We start from the raw sequence: 15,697 nt of genomic DNA, 5'->3' as shown, positions 1-15,697 counted from the left end.
CTCAGCCCCCCTCTCCTCTTAACTCCACTGATTTACTCTCACTTATACACTGGTCGATTGTTGAATGCAGCAGATCTGACTATCGATGCGTTGCTGTTGTGACACCAGCCTGCTGTAATGGTCATAGTGATAAACTTAGACGCCTTCTTTTCTTCAGTGGTTTGATTTCACCTGATTTCCAGAGCATCAGCCAAAATGAGACTTTCAGAGCCAAATACACCTATCTTAACTGTTTCAGGCTTATGCTACAACACTACTACAGTGCCTTTTAACCTTTTGATCATAGAACTCAGTCTCAGATGTTTATAGTTTCATATTTTACATTCATAATCAGTGCTAGTGTTCATTTCGTTGAGTTCATTCTGTGATTGTACCTCCAGAGGACCCAAATACTTCTCTCAGATGATTCTATTCACTGTGTTGCATTAAGGTTAGTTCAAGTCTTTTGAATGGCAAGAATAGAAGATCACTCGTGTGTTGGAGTAATCCTGTTTTAGGGTCTTTGGAGTGGTGGTACTTTACAGAGAATGTTGTTGTAATAGGAGGAATCGTGAGGAGATCAAAGAGAGACTTTTGCCTTCAAAAACAATCCTAGTATTGATCTGTTGGTTTTTATTAGTGCCTTTTTAAAACTGCTGCCTTTTTAAAAGCACTTTATACAGCTTAATATGTGTAAGATGAATATTTGACTTCTTTTCACAGAGCAGCCGGTGGATGAGTGTTTTGTCGGTACGCATGTAGTTGAAGTTAAAGTAATGATGCTGTGACTTTTTTGTTTTTCTGTTGTTGTTTTTTAAGGAGGAGCTATTTTTCCAAGTACAGACAAGATTTAGTGTACACGTACATTAAGAATGTTAGAGAGCATTTCCCCTCCATTTTCAGGTTGTACTTCTGCGAATACTGAACTATCATATCGAATAGAGGAGGTTAAGGATGCTAGATTTATTTTTGTTTTCAGAAATTGAATTGAGTTCATTGAAAACACAAATCCATGACATGCAGGTGGATAGCTTTACGTTATTGTCATGACCATGACAGCAGGCTTGGCACTACCGAGATAACACTGTTCAAAATAACCTGGGGCCCAGTTAACTAACACTAAACTAAAACTTAAAAAGGTGCTACGTTTGAAGTTTTTCAACATCTCAAAATCACCCAAGAGCAAGGGTGATGAGTCAAGCACACTATGCGATGATATTGTAGCATTTATAGGTAAATGTAACATTCAGTCCACACACACTATGAAAACAGCCAAATACAAAATACATGTGGCAAAAAGCACTTAGGTATTTCATTGGTAGCTCGAGTTGCAGCCCTAATAATATCTGTTTCTGTTCCCTTTTAACATTTTCTCTGTGCAACTTCAACTTTTCATTTCCTTACAGAGAATTCAAATGATTTTGATACAAAGGCCTTCATGGATAATTATCCAGAGATACTCCCTTGAATCACAAAGCTGGAGTTGAATGTTCATATGTGTATATTTTATTAAATGAAACATTAAAAGACTACACTTACATTTTAAGAAAATAATTTCTAAAACTAACTTTATTTAACTGACAGACCACACTGATATTAGCGAGATCTTTCATTGAGGAAGTGAAAGTGCTGTTGAGTTGTCTGGACATAGCTCATTAGAGGATATTTCGGGGTTTTGTGTACACAGACAGAATGCCTCATATGCATGTATTTGCTGTCATCTTCTTAAATGCCACTTATTTATTCAGGCGGCCATCTCTGAGCATCATCACTGCAGAGTTCATTTTTCCCATCACTGCACATGTTTGACTATCCCCTCTCCTCTGATTCAAGAGCCACCGTCTTACAAGCTGGCTCACTCTGAATGTCATGCCGTGATATAATCCTATCACATCTGAGGACACGACAATGCTGGGGCTTTTTCTGAAAGAGGTGGGGATTTTAATTTCCCACATTTATGTTTCCTATCTAGAGTAATACATTATATCAAGTGACATGTTTTGCTCCAAAAACTCCAATTCCTTTAACGCCAAGTGACTTGTTCCAGTTAGTGTCAGAACGCAGGTTGTAGTCATCACTTTGTTGATGTTTGGTAAAGAAAAGGGGAATGTCATTATAACGATCAGACCTTACATCAAAACCAAGGCCAAGAGCTTGAATGTTAGGCCAATCAAACCTCACAAACATGCCAACCTTCAAGTTTATATGCACAATTCTTGTTATCTTTTATGTCAATGTTGTGTGTAAGGGAGTATGGATATTGTTGTCAATCATTGTCAGTCAAGAGACCATTTTACCAACCGGGGTTTTATTTTGTGTTTAATTTTATTACTTGGATGTCAAAATTTGTTCTACTGACTGAAAGCATATGGGAAACAGAGAGAGAGAGAAAAGGCAACAGAACATGGTGATCCTTTCTATGGTCAAACACTGTGCCATACCCGAGTTGCCAAGCCCAGATACCACTGCATTGTCTAATGTTTTCCTATTACAGGGACGGACGGCATTAAATGTATGACAAATTTAACAAGTTGGTTCTGGTCTCGTGGCCAAAGAGAAACAAAAAAAAAAAGGCTTGAAGAGGTGACATGGTGACAGGCAAATTATGAAAAGAGATTGCATTTCTTTGAAGATGTCAGTATTCTTCTTTGGCACATTACCACTAGAACTCATAACCTGTATTAAACTGTATAGTGGTGGAAGTTGTTATTGAATGTCAGAGAGATTATGAAGATTCTACATAAGAGATGGTAAAGTACTAAAAGTGGATTTAAATTGTGTAAAAAGATTCATAAAACAGAATAAGAATAGGATCAAATTTACTATTTTGTTTGTATTATATTTACCATTGTGTTGGCAGAGGGATATTGAACAGAAATCAACTGTAATAAAGTAATTTTAGTATAACTTGTCTTGTGTTCTTTCTGTACCTTTTGTATTCAACTTGATGTGGTTTCCATATCACATCTCCAAAATGTAAACTATTCCATAACGTGACTGCTAACAACTGTGGATACCTAGATGAGTTCTTACAAGTAAGAAATGGTAAATGGTAAATGGACCTGTACTTGTATAGCGCTTTGCTAGTCTGTCTGACCACTCTAAGCACTTTCAGACTTCTCGTCACATTCACCCATTCACTCACTGATGGTAGAGGCTGCTAAATAGTAGGGACCATCAGTATTAGCTAATCTTATTCGTACACACTCACACATCGCTGAACATCAGTGGGAGTAATTTGAGTTTCACTGTCTTAACCAAGGACACTTCGGCATGTGACTGCTGGAGCTGGGATCAAACCGCCTACCTTCCGATTGATGGACGACAGACTCTATAGCCGCCCCCAAATTCAGTTACAGATGTCTGAATTGTTTATTCTTAATCACAAGAAAGACTTGGTAGATATCTGAAGATAACTTGTAGAGAGGAATAATGTCATTGTGGATATCTTTAAATACAGTTCTTGCAAGTGAGATTACAGTTTTTGACAAAGAGGAAAGCTTTAGTCGATATCTAACATGATTACTGGAAGCAGCATGACTGTCATAATGTGATGTTGCACTTTAAGAAAATAATCAGATTACATGTTTTCAGAATACATTCAGATTATTTTAGAAATAGAAAAGACTTCTATCACAAGAAATCCATAAAAGCCACTTCCCTTAATGGAATTTATATTGGAATTCTGTCAGTGTTGCTAACATTTATTGTGTTCAAGAGCTATCTTTCCTTGTTCTTTCCCCTTCTCCTATACCCTCCATACCTGCTCCCTTCTCTCTACCTGCACAGGATGTGAACCCTGAACCATCTCACTATCTAGGCTGCAGCCCTAACTACCACAGATCTACAAAGCCCAGCCCCGGGTTTGAGGCTGCCACCTGCTTGCTATGAGTTAGCAGTGCTAGCCCCTACACCACACAGGCCACCTTGTACTACTTTATTTAGATTTATGAGCTTTCAAGAATAACCTTGTTGTAGTAGAAAATCATGTTTCAAACTTGAGTGGGAGAAATCCAGAAGGGGAGCTTTTCAAGATTTCACTTTTAAGAAGTGTTTTTCAAGTTTGTATACTTAAAAAAACAAAAGGGTGCTTTTATAGTTTGAAGTTTAGAGTTTTTATTTTATTATTGTGTCATGCATACAATCATATACACAGCCCACATGGGCTTACAGGACACCATAAATTCGCACAGTCCAGGGTCAGAGCGCACAGCACGATCATTCCTTGTAAGGAAACTGAGGGAGCAAATTATAACAGAATAAAGAAAATAAGAAAAATAAAAATGAACACTACTTAAAAAGACTATATTGTCTTCCTTTCCAGACTTTTGATACAAAATTAGCAACTTTAAACACTTCAAAATTAAACAACCAATTTAGTTTTTGCCCCTCTGTCCACCACAATATTTCAGGCTTTTTACAGGCAATTTGTTGAAACAATATCTCTGAGGTCCTAATAATTTGTACAGTACAAAAGAAAATGTGACTTCATCTGTAATTTGGAGAGGTTAAGTAGTGAGGCAGTTTGTGTATTTCATGTATCTCTATAAGGTCCTGTACATATGCATGTGAGTTGTTTGTTGTGTGCGAAAATACATTTGACTTGACAGGTGTTGCTGAGAAATATCAGGGTTCCCCACTTGTTAGAGATCTCCAGTTTTCAATGTTACACACATTCAGTTCCTTGAAGGCTTCAGTGGGTCATAAGTGGATCTGTTGTTTTAGTAGTTGGGCCCGGTGTGATCTTTTCATGAGGCCAGTGGCGCCGTATAGGGGGGAAAAGTTAGGATGATTCTAAGGGTCAATTTTGAGCCCCATGAAAAAATATCACATTGGGCACCATATATGTCTTGTGATACACCATTTGTAATAACATCATAATCAAAGATACAACAGTCTTTAAAAATGAATGCACAACAGAAAATATTAAGTCATGGGCCCTTGTGTGTAACAATGAGGCTCAGGTATAGGGCTCAGGGCTCAGCACTCCTGGTGCCACCCCTGGACAGGAGTGTGTGTATTAAAATCATCCACCATGCCTGAAGTGACCACTGAAAGTCGAGAGCCACAGCTTGGGAACCAATCGTTTATCCAGACAGCGGGCACAGAAGCGGAAGTGCGAGCAACGTGATATGTGACGGGCATTGTAAACAACAGTGAGCCAGTTAGCTTGGAAAAGGAATGTCGTCTCTACACAATTAAAGTAAGTAAAAAGAACAACTATACGAATCGATATCTGCTTACTGAATTTCTTTATGTTGACTTTGGAAGCGTTATGGACAACATTAGCTGTTAATGTTTGTGATAAATAGTGGTGATTAGGCAAAGTTGCTTTATCTTGTCCACCTAGGGTAACATTTTAGTTTTCCTATCCGAGAGAGTTGCATAAACGTAGGGTTTAAGATAGCTTTAAAACCTCACCAGCTTACCAAAAAGTCGATATGCAATGATGAGCATCAGCTGTTAAAACAAAAAGGATGTGCAACCCTAAAACCAGAGGTTAGCTGGATGGTACCGTTAACTGTACTACTGTGGGCAAGCTAGCTAGCTCACTTACCTCTAACACTTACACTAATGTGCTAATTTAACCTCCCCGAGAATTTTAATACTAATATTTTACATTAACTTAAATTAAAATTTACATTTGAGTAGATAATGCCAATTTACGCTAGCAGACCAAAAAAAGCTCGTGATGTAGCACATTTCGAAAGCTGTCTGATGTATGTTGTAGACTTTTAAACACACTTTGCACCTAAAGCTAATATTAACAGGGAAAGTGTGAGCTGAAGTTGTTTTGTTATATAAGGATTATGTTAAAGAGCTAGTCTTTTTTTCAATTTTTTTTTATTCATTTATACAACACATTCTCAAATGAGCACTTTTTTCACAAAAGAAAACAAAGATGACAAACAAACATACTACAAACAAAGAAAACATAACAGTCCATGTGTAGCAGGGAACTAAGGGGAGTAACAGTACAGCTGTAGATCTTTACCTGAAATCTGTGCTATGTGGGTTAATAAGAGATAAGATAAGATATTACTTTATTGATCCCCTTGGGGGGAAATTCAGTTGTTACAGCAACCCAGACATAAGTACAATCAAGAAAGAAGTTTCAATCAGTAAAATAAAATAAGTAAAAATAAAAATAGATAAATAAAGCTAGAATACAATTTAGATATATACAATGTTATAATGGAATTTAGATTAAATAGCAGTAATTACAGGCAGTATTAAAAATGTTTCAGTAGTGACAGGCTGACATGGGCACAAAGGAGCGCCTGAAGCGTTCAGTCTTGCACCGTGGTGGAATGATGCGTTGACTGAACGAGCTCCCCATCAGCCACAGCTCATCGTGGAGAGGGTGAGAGGGGTTATCCAGGATGGCTCGCAGTTTGTGCATCAACCTCCTCTAATGAACTCAATCCACCCTTTCCAACATTTATCCAACACATCACTTTTGAGCCTCAGAGTAAACGTCTGCTTTTCCATTACAAAATTGTCATGCATCACATTAAACCAGTCTACTAATGCAGGTGAATCCTGACATAACCACTTTTTCGTTATGGCTTTTTCGCTGGCCACCAGCATTACTCTAAACATGTAAACTCTGGAAAAGCCGCTAAGTTGAGGTACCCAGATACAAGACTTGAAAACATGATTTTCAATCTCTGAACAATCCCCAAACGATTGATACTGGTTTGCTCTCTGCGCCTCACACCTTCTCCAGCATGCTGTCTGCCCCTCTGAATGTTTTTGTGCTGGTGTTATAAAAGTTAAGTGCATGCAACATTTATAATTCAGTATTTCTTTTCATGTGTCAATGTTTATACAAAAAATGTCACATATTATCATGGGACCAGATCTGTGCTGTTATGATTAGAAGCGTTTGCTTAGTCCTATCACCAATGTTAATAAGTTCATTGTATAAACCGTATAAATGGTATGAGGACAGTTTACACAGTACAATACATAATACTTAATGAATCTAATCTAAAGAAAAACATACATAATACTTTTTCCTACTTTGTGGTATCTTTACAGGTCTCCAGAATGTTGTGTGAAGTCCTGCTGTCGTCACTATGGTTCCTGTTTGTCATCTTCTGGGTGGAGACAATCAGCGTTTGGCTGTTTCTGTCCATGTTTTATCAGGACAGAGCATTTTACCACTGGGGAGATGGGTATGTATTTTACATTTTTCTAGTGCATCTTAAATGCATGATAATTTGTTCAATATCACATAAAGGCAAAAAAAGGTACTCTGACACAGTAGCCAAAGAGATCTATCCCAAGTCCAAACCCTTTTGTAACTTTAGCCTTACTCTCAATACTTGTAAAACTTCATATTACCTGTTAATTGCATGACTACACTGGACACATATGAATTTGTCTTTCCCACTAACAATATTTTATTAAGTTGGAACAGACAGAGAAATGATATGCAATGAAATAAAAACCCTGTCTTAAATTTCTTAATCTGAACTTTGACTTTAAATGTCCTCAAACCTCTTCTGAATTGTTTAATAGATAAACACTCAAGGCCTAATCGCTCGTGTCCATTATGAAACAGCGTTATCTATGATCAGTTCAAAGGTTTGGGAACACAAGGTTTTTGATGATGCCTCTTTTTTGATGTTGCAGGGTATTTTCAGATGATCCTGGACAGATGATATACATGTTGAGCAGGTAAGAACTTTTATTTATTTATTTATTTTAAACTGTGATTACGCAGGTTTACGGTAGTTTAACTAATAACCTGTGTGTTTGTGTGGAAGTTCCTTTGTTTTGATGTTATTTGTTTATTGTTATTTCAGAGTCGATACACAGATGCAGACAGATGTGCAAACCTGAGACCAGAACGGATCAAGAACTGGACTAAAAGGGCTCCCGGAAGAGGACTGCTGCAGTTATGTAACTGAAGAGCATGATGAAAAGCTTTTTCAACTTTGCACTGACTGCCTGGCACACCATTGTGCTAAGTCTTTATTAGCATATGTAAAAGTAGATCGGCTTTTAATTCTAGGCAGTGGAGAGTTGCTGCATTACTGAAGATGCAACTAAGCGGTCGAGGGAAACCCTCAGTAATGATGTGTTTAACAGCCAACACTGTAACATTTATATTTTCACCTCAAGATATATGGGAAGTTGAAGAAAGTAGCATCAGAAGGTTGGTTTGGAAAGAATAAGATTCTGATTTTTGTTTCTGTAAGCTCCATCTCAGAATTTCTCTGAGACAGTGTTTTAAAGTTGGCAATCTATGCAACTACAGCTGTTGCTGTCTGCAGCTGTTTAATGTGTTGTGAATATCAGATTGCAGCAAATCTGTTAAGGCTTGGGCATATGAATGTTTTTAATATTTAAAAGATTTTTTCAGTGAGCTAACCTTGAATATTGGAGGTAGATCATTAAGAGTTTATCATTTTATCTCAGCTTTAAAATTAAATCACACTAACCACACCTTCACTAACACAGAAAATGTGATCAAGTGCACAACACTAATTTAGCTTTGATATTCATTGAAATACCTCTTCTTCAATCAATTTATTTCACATAGCTTTCATGTGCATCTTTCTCTTTCATGTGCTGATGAGCTTTGTGCAAGATTTTGCTATTACTGACTGAAAATCCATATATGTGATAACTGACACAACAACACAGCAACTGCAAAAGCGCCATCTACTGATGAAGATCAGAAAATAAGACTGAAAAGTCTTGAAGGGAGAAATTTAGAAGACATAGAAATGTGTTCATCAGAAAAATACCTGGAGTATGATAAGAGTCTTCTCCCAAAACCTTATGTTAAATGTATATGCAATAAGTACATAAAAAAGCAATACCATATACTGTAACATGGATTTTATATACTGTATCTTTGAAAGCCTGTGATATTATTGGTTTCCTTTTAATTAAAGCTGCTGTTGGTAGTCACAGAGTTCTTAATAATCTCAAATTACTCCACTTACTGATGAGTACCGATTGGCATTGACATTTTCTCCAAACCAAGCAGAAGAAAGCTAAGTTTTTTACACCATTCCTACAAACAGCAGCTTTAATTAAAAGGATTTGCATTTGAACAAAACCAGTACACAGCTATGGCTTGATTTTGTGGCAATGGAACTGAAAATGAATTTGAATGTTTTCTATCGACAAGATAAATAAATGAAAGTATTTTGATTTGCAAGTTCTGTCTGAGTTTGTTAGACCAGTGGTTCTCAAAGTGGGGTCCTGGACCGCTGGGGGTCCATGTACTATAGCGTGGGGGTCCGTGAAATAATTAAAATACATTTCTAATAAATTAGAAAATTGTGCTGTGTCATTAAAAACAGCATATATACCATTGTTAGGATATCATTTAGTGGCTCGAAGGGATATTTCAGTCTTGCCACTGTTAATTTTCTGAAAGCTTTTAAGATCAATTACTTGAAAAGTATAAATGCTGTCATGTTGAGTCCACAAGGAATGAAATGACCCTCTTTTTTTTTAAAGTATACAAGTGGTATTTACTTGATTCAAATTGAAGTGTTCTCTGTTTATCACTATGGTACAGGTCTGAAGTAATTATATTGGTAAGTTTTACAATACAAATAGTTCCAAGGGCATCTAAGAGTGCAAATGGTAGTAAGCATGTGCTTAATCCATGTTACAATTATGAGGGGGTCCCTGGAAATGTTCTCACCTGTAAGGGGTCCCTGGCTCCAAAAAGTTTGAGAACCCCTGTGGTTACACTACACGTCGCACGCCCAGGCAGCAGGGGGCGCTCTCAACACAGAACATCCTTCAAACATGAATCTTTAAGTTCCGGGTTACTGACCTCTCCTACCGGGCGACAAGAAATGCAGTTAGCGTTGTAATTGAAGTAAAAGTTGTATTTTGTTTGGTGTGGATCACGTTCTGTGTTTGTAAACGACCATATCTGTGTTAGATATTGGTGCAAACATTGAACAGTGTTGTCGGTTGTGAGCCGTTTACTCGTAAACATGGCTCCAACGATTCAGACACAAGCTCAACGTGAAGACGGCCACAGGTTTGTTAAAAAATGTCTTTACCAGTTTAATGAAAGCTGAGCTGGTTGAAGCTAAACTTTAATGTTACAGTGTTTAAGTTAAATCATCCATGAGTTTTGAACGATGGTTTATTTGGTTGCACACTTCATATTTGTTTACAACGTTAGCTATCGATGCTATTTGACTACAAGCAAGCTTAAACGTTGAATTTACCAACATTAACGTATTCAAGCGTTTCCTTACAATATAACACAAGATACTTCAACTTTTAAATCAGGAAGATTAATCTTTACAGAGTGTTTACTTCATTCCATGTAGACGCTAAGCTAATGGCTAATTGTTAATTCAATCAAACGTAAAAGACAGCAAACACTAGCCTGTCTAAATGCTAACAGTGACGTAGTAGCCTTTCTTTGAGAAGTTGTCTTAAATTACATTTTTAGTTAACATGGCTTTAATTTAGAGCTTTTAATTTATCATAACATGTTAGGCAGAAGTTAAGATTTATTTTGGCAATGTCTTACCACTCATAGATTTTAAGTACATGAATCTGATGTTGAAAGGATAATGTATTCATTTTTGAAAGATGAATTTGCTAAATATTACAGTGATAACATAATAATAATAGTAGTAATTATAATAATAATTTTATTTGTAGAGCACCTTTCAAAACCAGGTTACAAAGTGCTTTACATGGGCAGCAAAATAAAACAGGCAGATCATAAAAACACACAAGTCAAGATAAAGAAATAAAACATATTTTATGAGACATAAAATTACCCTAAAAGAACTCTAAAGGAATAACATTCTTTTAAAATATATTTCTTAAGATGGTTAAAATAAAATAAAGTCAACTAAAATTCAGATAAAATCCGGGAAGGCTCTGCGATAAAAGTATGTTTTAAGAAGGGATTTAAAAGAACATAGTATTGATAGTGCATAGGACAGGTATCACATAACATGCATTCGAAAAACAAAGATTAATCATTCAAAGTAGAAATAAGTGGTTTTTTTTTATCATGATTCCCTATTGACATGATGTCAACAACATGTGTATATGTCATTTCAAGTTTGTGATAAGATTGATTTAATAATATAAGTTAAAAACACAGAAGGAAATGATCAGTTACCTCCCATAGAAACATCACAATCTATTATCAGACTGTGAAATAGTAATAAATCTGACAAATGTCTCTCTTTTCATTCAGTCGGCAGTCCTCGCACAGAACTGTTCCAGAAAGGTAAGCAGATTCATCACTGATATGTATTCACAATACAGTACAGTAATCTGGTGTCTACCTCTGAGATCAAGTGTGAGCAACCTGACTGTGTTTCTTGTGTTTTTGTGTTTATCACAGGTCAGGAGTGGTCTGCAGGGTCAAGTACTGCAACAGCCTGCCTGACATCCCTTTTGACCCCAAATTCATCACATATCCATTTGATCAGCACAGGTAAAGGATTCATCGTCTCTGTCCACTGATTAAAAACTGACAAACATAAACCAAAGCTTGACATTTGTTTTCTGTTGTGTCAGGTTTGTACAGTATAAAGCAACTTCTCTTGAGAAGCAGCACAAGCATGAGCTCCTGACTGAGCCAGACCTCGGGGTCACCATAGACCTCATCAACCCAGACACCTACCGCATAGACCCAAATAGTAAGTCCACAGTTGTTGTCACATGTCATTTCATATCAGTTAATAAGGGATTATTCATCAAACGTTGAATGAACCGATCTATCAAACTTTCAGTTCTGTTGGATCCTGCTGATGAGAAACTGTTGGAAGAGGACATCCAGGCTCCGTCCAGTTCAAAGAGGTAACTTGATAGAGAGCTTAGTTTGTTTAAGATTCATGTTAAGAGAGTTTGTTTCAACATTTTCTTCCTACTACTAGGTCACAGCAGCACGCCAAAGTGGTCCCGTGGATGAGAAAGACAGAATACATTTCCACAGAGTTTAACAGATATGGAGTTTCCAACGAGAAAGTGGAAGTCAAGTAAGTTTGCAAAATGTGTTGTCATTGAAACGACCTTACAGTAGAGGTGTGTGAGTCTTTTTTTTTTTTTTCTGTGAGTGTATAACTGAGATGTTGTTTGTGTTCAGGATTGGTGTATCTGTCAAACAGCAGTTCACAGAAGAAGAAATCTACAAGGACAGAGACAGCCAGATTTCTGCTATCGAGAAGACGTTTGAGGATGCACAGAAACCGGTGAGTATGCATGTTACTACACTTCCCAAATCCTTGTTTTTTTTTTTACTTTCTTTATGCTTAGAGCATGCTTGAATTATAATGTAGATACTAGTTTGAACAGTTGGAAGAATATTTAGGCTTGCAGCTGCAGCTTTGTGGGATTGAGGGAAAACAACCTTTTTTTTCTCATTTACAAAATGTTGTGGAGGTGCTCAGTGTAGTAACAGTGTGTATTATATTATGAGATACTGGAACATCAACCCAAAACAATCATACTTTGGTTGTTATTCATGATAGGGTATTTTATTTCTGAGTTATAGTTGGTAAACATGTTGTGGTTTTTTCCTCCAGATTACACAGCACTACAGTAAACCCAGAGTTACTCCTGTCGAGGTGCTGCCTGCGTTCCCTGACTTCAAGGTGAGCTACAGTTACATGAAGTTTGGTCACTTTTGTCTGGTATCAAATGACATGCCGAAGGAACTGTGACAGGAAGAACACAGGAAGGGGAAAAGATGTAATAAACATTACACAATAAGATGCATCAACTTGATGTCACATTATAAAAATGGTGCAGTAGCTCTTCTGCTACTGATTGTGACTTTTTCTTGCATACTCTCACTTATTTAGACATTAATATTTTACCTCTTTCCTCCTAGATGTGGATCAACCCATGTGCTCAGGTCATCTTTGACTCTGATCCTGCACCCAAAGACATATCAGGACCAGCAGGAGTGGAAATGATGTCTCAGGCCATGATCAGGTATATTTCACATACCTGTGACGGAGAATTTTGATTCTGCAGTTATGTTTGTGCAAGCCTAATGTTTGCTGTCTCCATACAGAGGTATGATGGATGAGGAAGGAAACCAGTTTGTGGCCTACTTCTTGCCCAATGAAGAAACCATTCGCAAGCGCAAGAGAGACTGCGACGAAGGGATGGATTATATGCCTGAGGATCTGTAAGTCATGATTTTGTCAAGAAAAACAGCTTGTTCATTTCTTCTTCTTTTAATGAAGTATGTGCCAATATGTTAAAATGCATTTTGTTTTGTGTTCTCAGCTATGAATACAAGATTGCCAGGGAGTACAACTGGAACGTCAAGAACAAAGCCAGCAAGGGCTACGAAGAGAACTACTTCTTCATCTTCAGAGATGGAGATGGTGTATACTACAATGAGCTTGAGACAAGGTATGTAACTGGAGGCCTGTTTGCTGTTGTACCTTTTAATAGATAGCAGAAAATTTGCAGCCGATGTGTTTGGATCCTTTTTTATGTGTATATTTGAAAAGATTAGTGTGAAGCGGTAATGCAAAATGAGCAGAGCATTAGAACCTTGTAGGTTTTGTTCTCTGACATCCTTATGTTCTTTTTTTCAGAGTGCGTCTGAGCAAGAGGAGAGCTAAGGCTGGAGCACAGTCCACCACCAACGCTATGCTGGTGTGTAAGCACAGAGATATGAACGAGAAGGAATTGGAAGCCCAGGTGAGAAAACTTATTGCTCTCTGTTTTTCTTAATGTTACACTCAAAAGTGGTGTATTGATGTTTTTACCACGGTTTACTTCTATCAAATTTGATTGGATAATAATTTATTTGTCGAAAGGAGAAGATCACCAACTGTTTTATGTCATTTTAATCATCTTAAGGGTTCTGAATATGGCAATACTTGGTGTGTGTTTAAAAAGAAATGGAAGTTGAGAAAATACTTACATTCGGTTAAACACAAGATATAGATTTAACTGAGTTAATTTAATTCAACCAAACACACAGCAATGTGTATCTAGACTAAGGACTTGTACTTTTATCATGATCTGTAAGCTTGTAGTAATGTTTCCATTTCCTTATGATTTCCAGGACGCCCGTAAAGCACAGCTGGAGAACCATGAGCCTGAAGATGAAGAGGAAGACCTGGATCTGGATAAGGACCTGCAGGACTCTGGTCAGTTTTCTTTTATTCTCTGCCACTGCACCTGTCGTCACATTTCAATTTTAAATTGGATGCCTGCTGCACTTTAGTCCCAGCTGAATCATTAACCATCCTCGTTCTGTTTCCATGTGTGATGTTTAAAATGTTTCCTCCAGGCGACGATAAAGACAAAGGCAGCGGCAGCGAGGCTGAGAACTCCGGCGATAGTGAATCCGAGAGAGAAGATGAAGAAGAGCCAGAACAAAGGGGAGATGAGGACGAAGAGGAAGAGGACAGAAGCAAGCGGAGGAGAAAGGAGAGCAACAGTGGAAGCGAGAGCGGCGGGGAGAGAACCAGAGAGATGCGAGACGAGGAGGAGATCTTTGGAAGCGACGACGACAGCGAGGATAACGATGACAACGAGGACAACGAGCCCAAGAACTCAGCGAGGAGCAGCGCGGGGGAAGGCAGCGGGAGCGAGGATGAGGGAGGCAACAGAGGAGGCAGCAGGAGTCGCAGCGTGTCTCCGGCACGTAGTGATCGCAGCAGTGACCACTCAGAGAGGAATCAGAGTGGGAGTGGAAGTGACAGAGGTTCAGATTCCAGTGATGCCAGTGACAGTGAATAAGGTCTGTGATGTGGATCAGGTGATAGCCACTTATGCTATCTGCATGTATGTCTCCAAACATGCTTTACTACACCTCTCACTGACCCTGATATTAGCTCAGCCTGGGGCTGTAGTCTTAATGATCACAAATGAAATCAGATACAATACACGTGTGTTGCTCATTAGAACCGGCGACACCTCCCTTCAGTCCATTTGTAGATTCCACTTGCGCACTAGTAGCTGTGTGTGCACCATTTTTGTGTTTTTTGGTGATCATATATTCAGTACAGGATCATGTAAAAATGTCTGTTCTCCTGGTTTTTGACTCGTCAATGTGATACAGCTTTGACCTTATAATAAAAAAGGTGACATTTTCTATGAAACTCAATGGACAGAAGTTTTTTTTTCTCCTCATTTTAAAGGGGTTGGGAAGTAATCCAAAAATCGATCCTCTCACTTTATAATTAGCCCAAAATGTACTGGACTGTCTGCTCTTCCTCAAATGTTAAACGTTAAGGCATTTTTCGACCGCAGGAACTTTACCCCGGAACTAGGGGCTTTACCCCTGAACTACGTGCGTTTCCGGAGGAACCAGGGTCTAAATTTAGTTCAGGGGTAGATAATCTCCCCCTTGAAAAACCCCTGCTTTGGGGATAGTACTATCTAAAGGTCCTTGGACTTTTGGTTGAACGTAACGGTGTTTGTGGAGTTTACACAGTTGTAGAAACACAGAGGGAGTTCTTGGGAATGCATACTAGTTTAGTTTTGTATTAAGCTTTAAAAATATTATTTAATATAATTTTTTTTCCTCCATACGTCACTGGCCTGATTTGCACAATCTACCAGGGACTTAAGCCCGCGGTCAAAATGCAGACAACAATGGGGGCACAGGGACCTTGTGGTTCAGGGTAAAGTAGTTCTGAGGGCTAAAAGACCCTGGAACCCTTGGTCAAAATGCACCTTTTCTGTGAGTTACCTTTGGTATAAAAAGTAAGGGATATTATTCAAC

General features: G+C 38.0%; 1 protein-coding gene and 1 long non-coding RNA gene across 2 annotated transcripts; both read left to right on the top strand.

The window, feature by feature from the left end:
- The first annotated feature begins 5,016 nt into the window (after positions 1 to 5,016).
- On the top strand, positions 5,017 to 9,160 carry LOC117825928. The gene is made up of 4 exons (XR_004633940.1): positions 5,017 to 5,182; positions 7,024 to 7,160; positions 7,621 to 7,665; positions 7,794 to 9,160. It is a non-coding gene; the product is annotated as an uncharacterized LOC117825928 (long non-coding RNA).
- Positions 9,161 to 9,741: 581 nt separating this feature from the next.
- On the top strand, positions 9,742 to 15,076 carry paf1 (PAF1 homolog, Paf1/RNA polymerase II complex component). Its single transcript, XM_034700859.1, has 14 exons — positions 9,742 to 10,003; positions 11,192 to 11,224; positions 11,342 to 11,434; positions 11,518 to 11,639; positions 11,733 to 11,799; positions 11,877 to 11,978; positions 12,086 to 12,191; positions 12,525 to 12,593; positions 12,833 to 12,936; positions 13,019 to 13,135; positions 13,237 to 13,365; positions 13,554 to 13,659; positions 14,030 to 14,114; positions 14,258 to 15,076. Exons 1-14 carry the CDS (start codon positions 9,957 to 9,959, stop codon positions 14,707 to 14,709), a joined length of 1,632 nt encoding a protein of 543 aa, XP_034556750.1. The 5' UTR covers positions 9,742 to 9,956; the 3' UTR covers positions 14,710 to 15,076.
- Positions 15,077 to 15,697: the final 621 nt, after the last annotated feature.

The sequence above is a fragment of the Notolabrus celidotus genome, chromosome 14, assembly GCF_009762535.1.
Source record: "Notolabrus celidotus isolate fNotCel1 chromosome 14, fNotCel1.pri, whole genome shotgun sequence".
NCBI lineage: Eukaryota > Metazoa > Chordata > Actinopteri > Labriformes > Labridae > Notolabrus > Notolabrus celidotus.
Note: the sequence above shows the minus strand (reverse complement) of the source record. Positions and strands in the feature narration are given on the sequence as shown.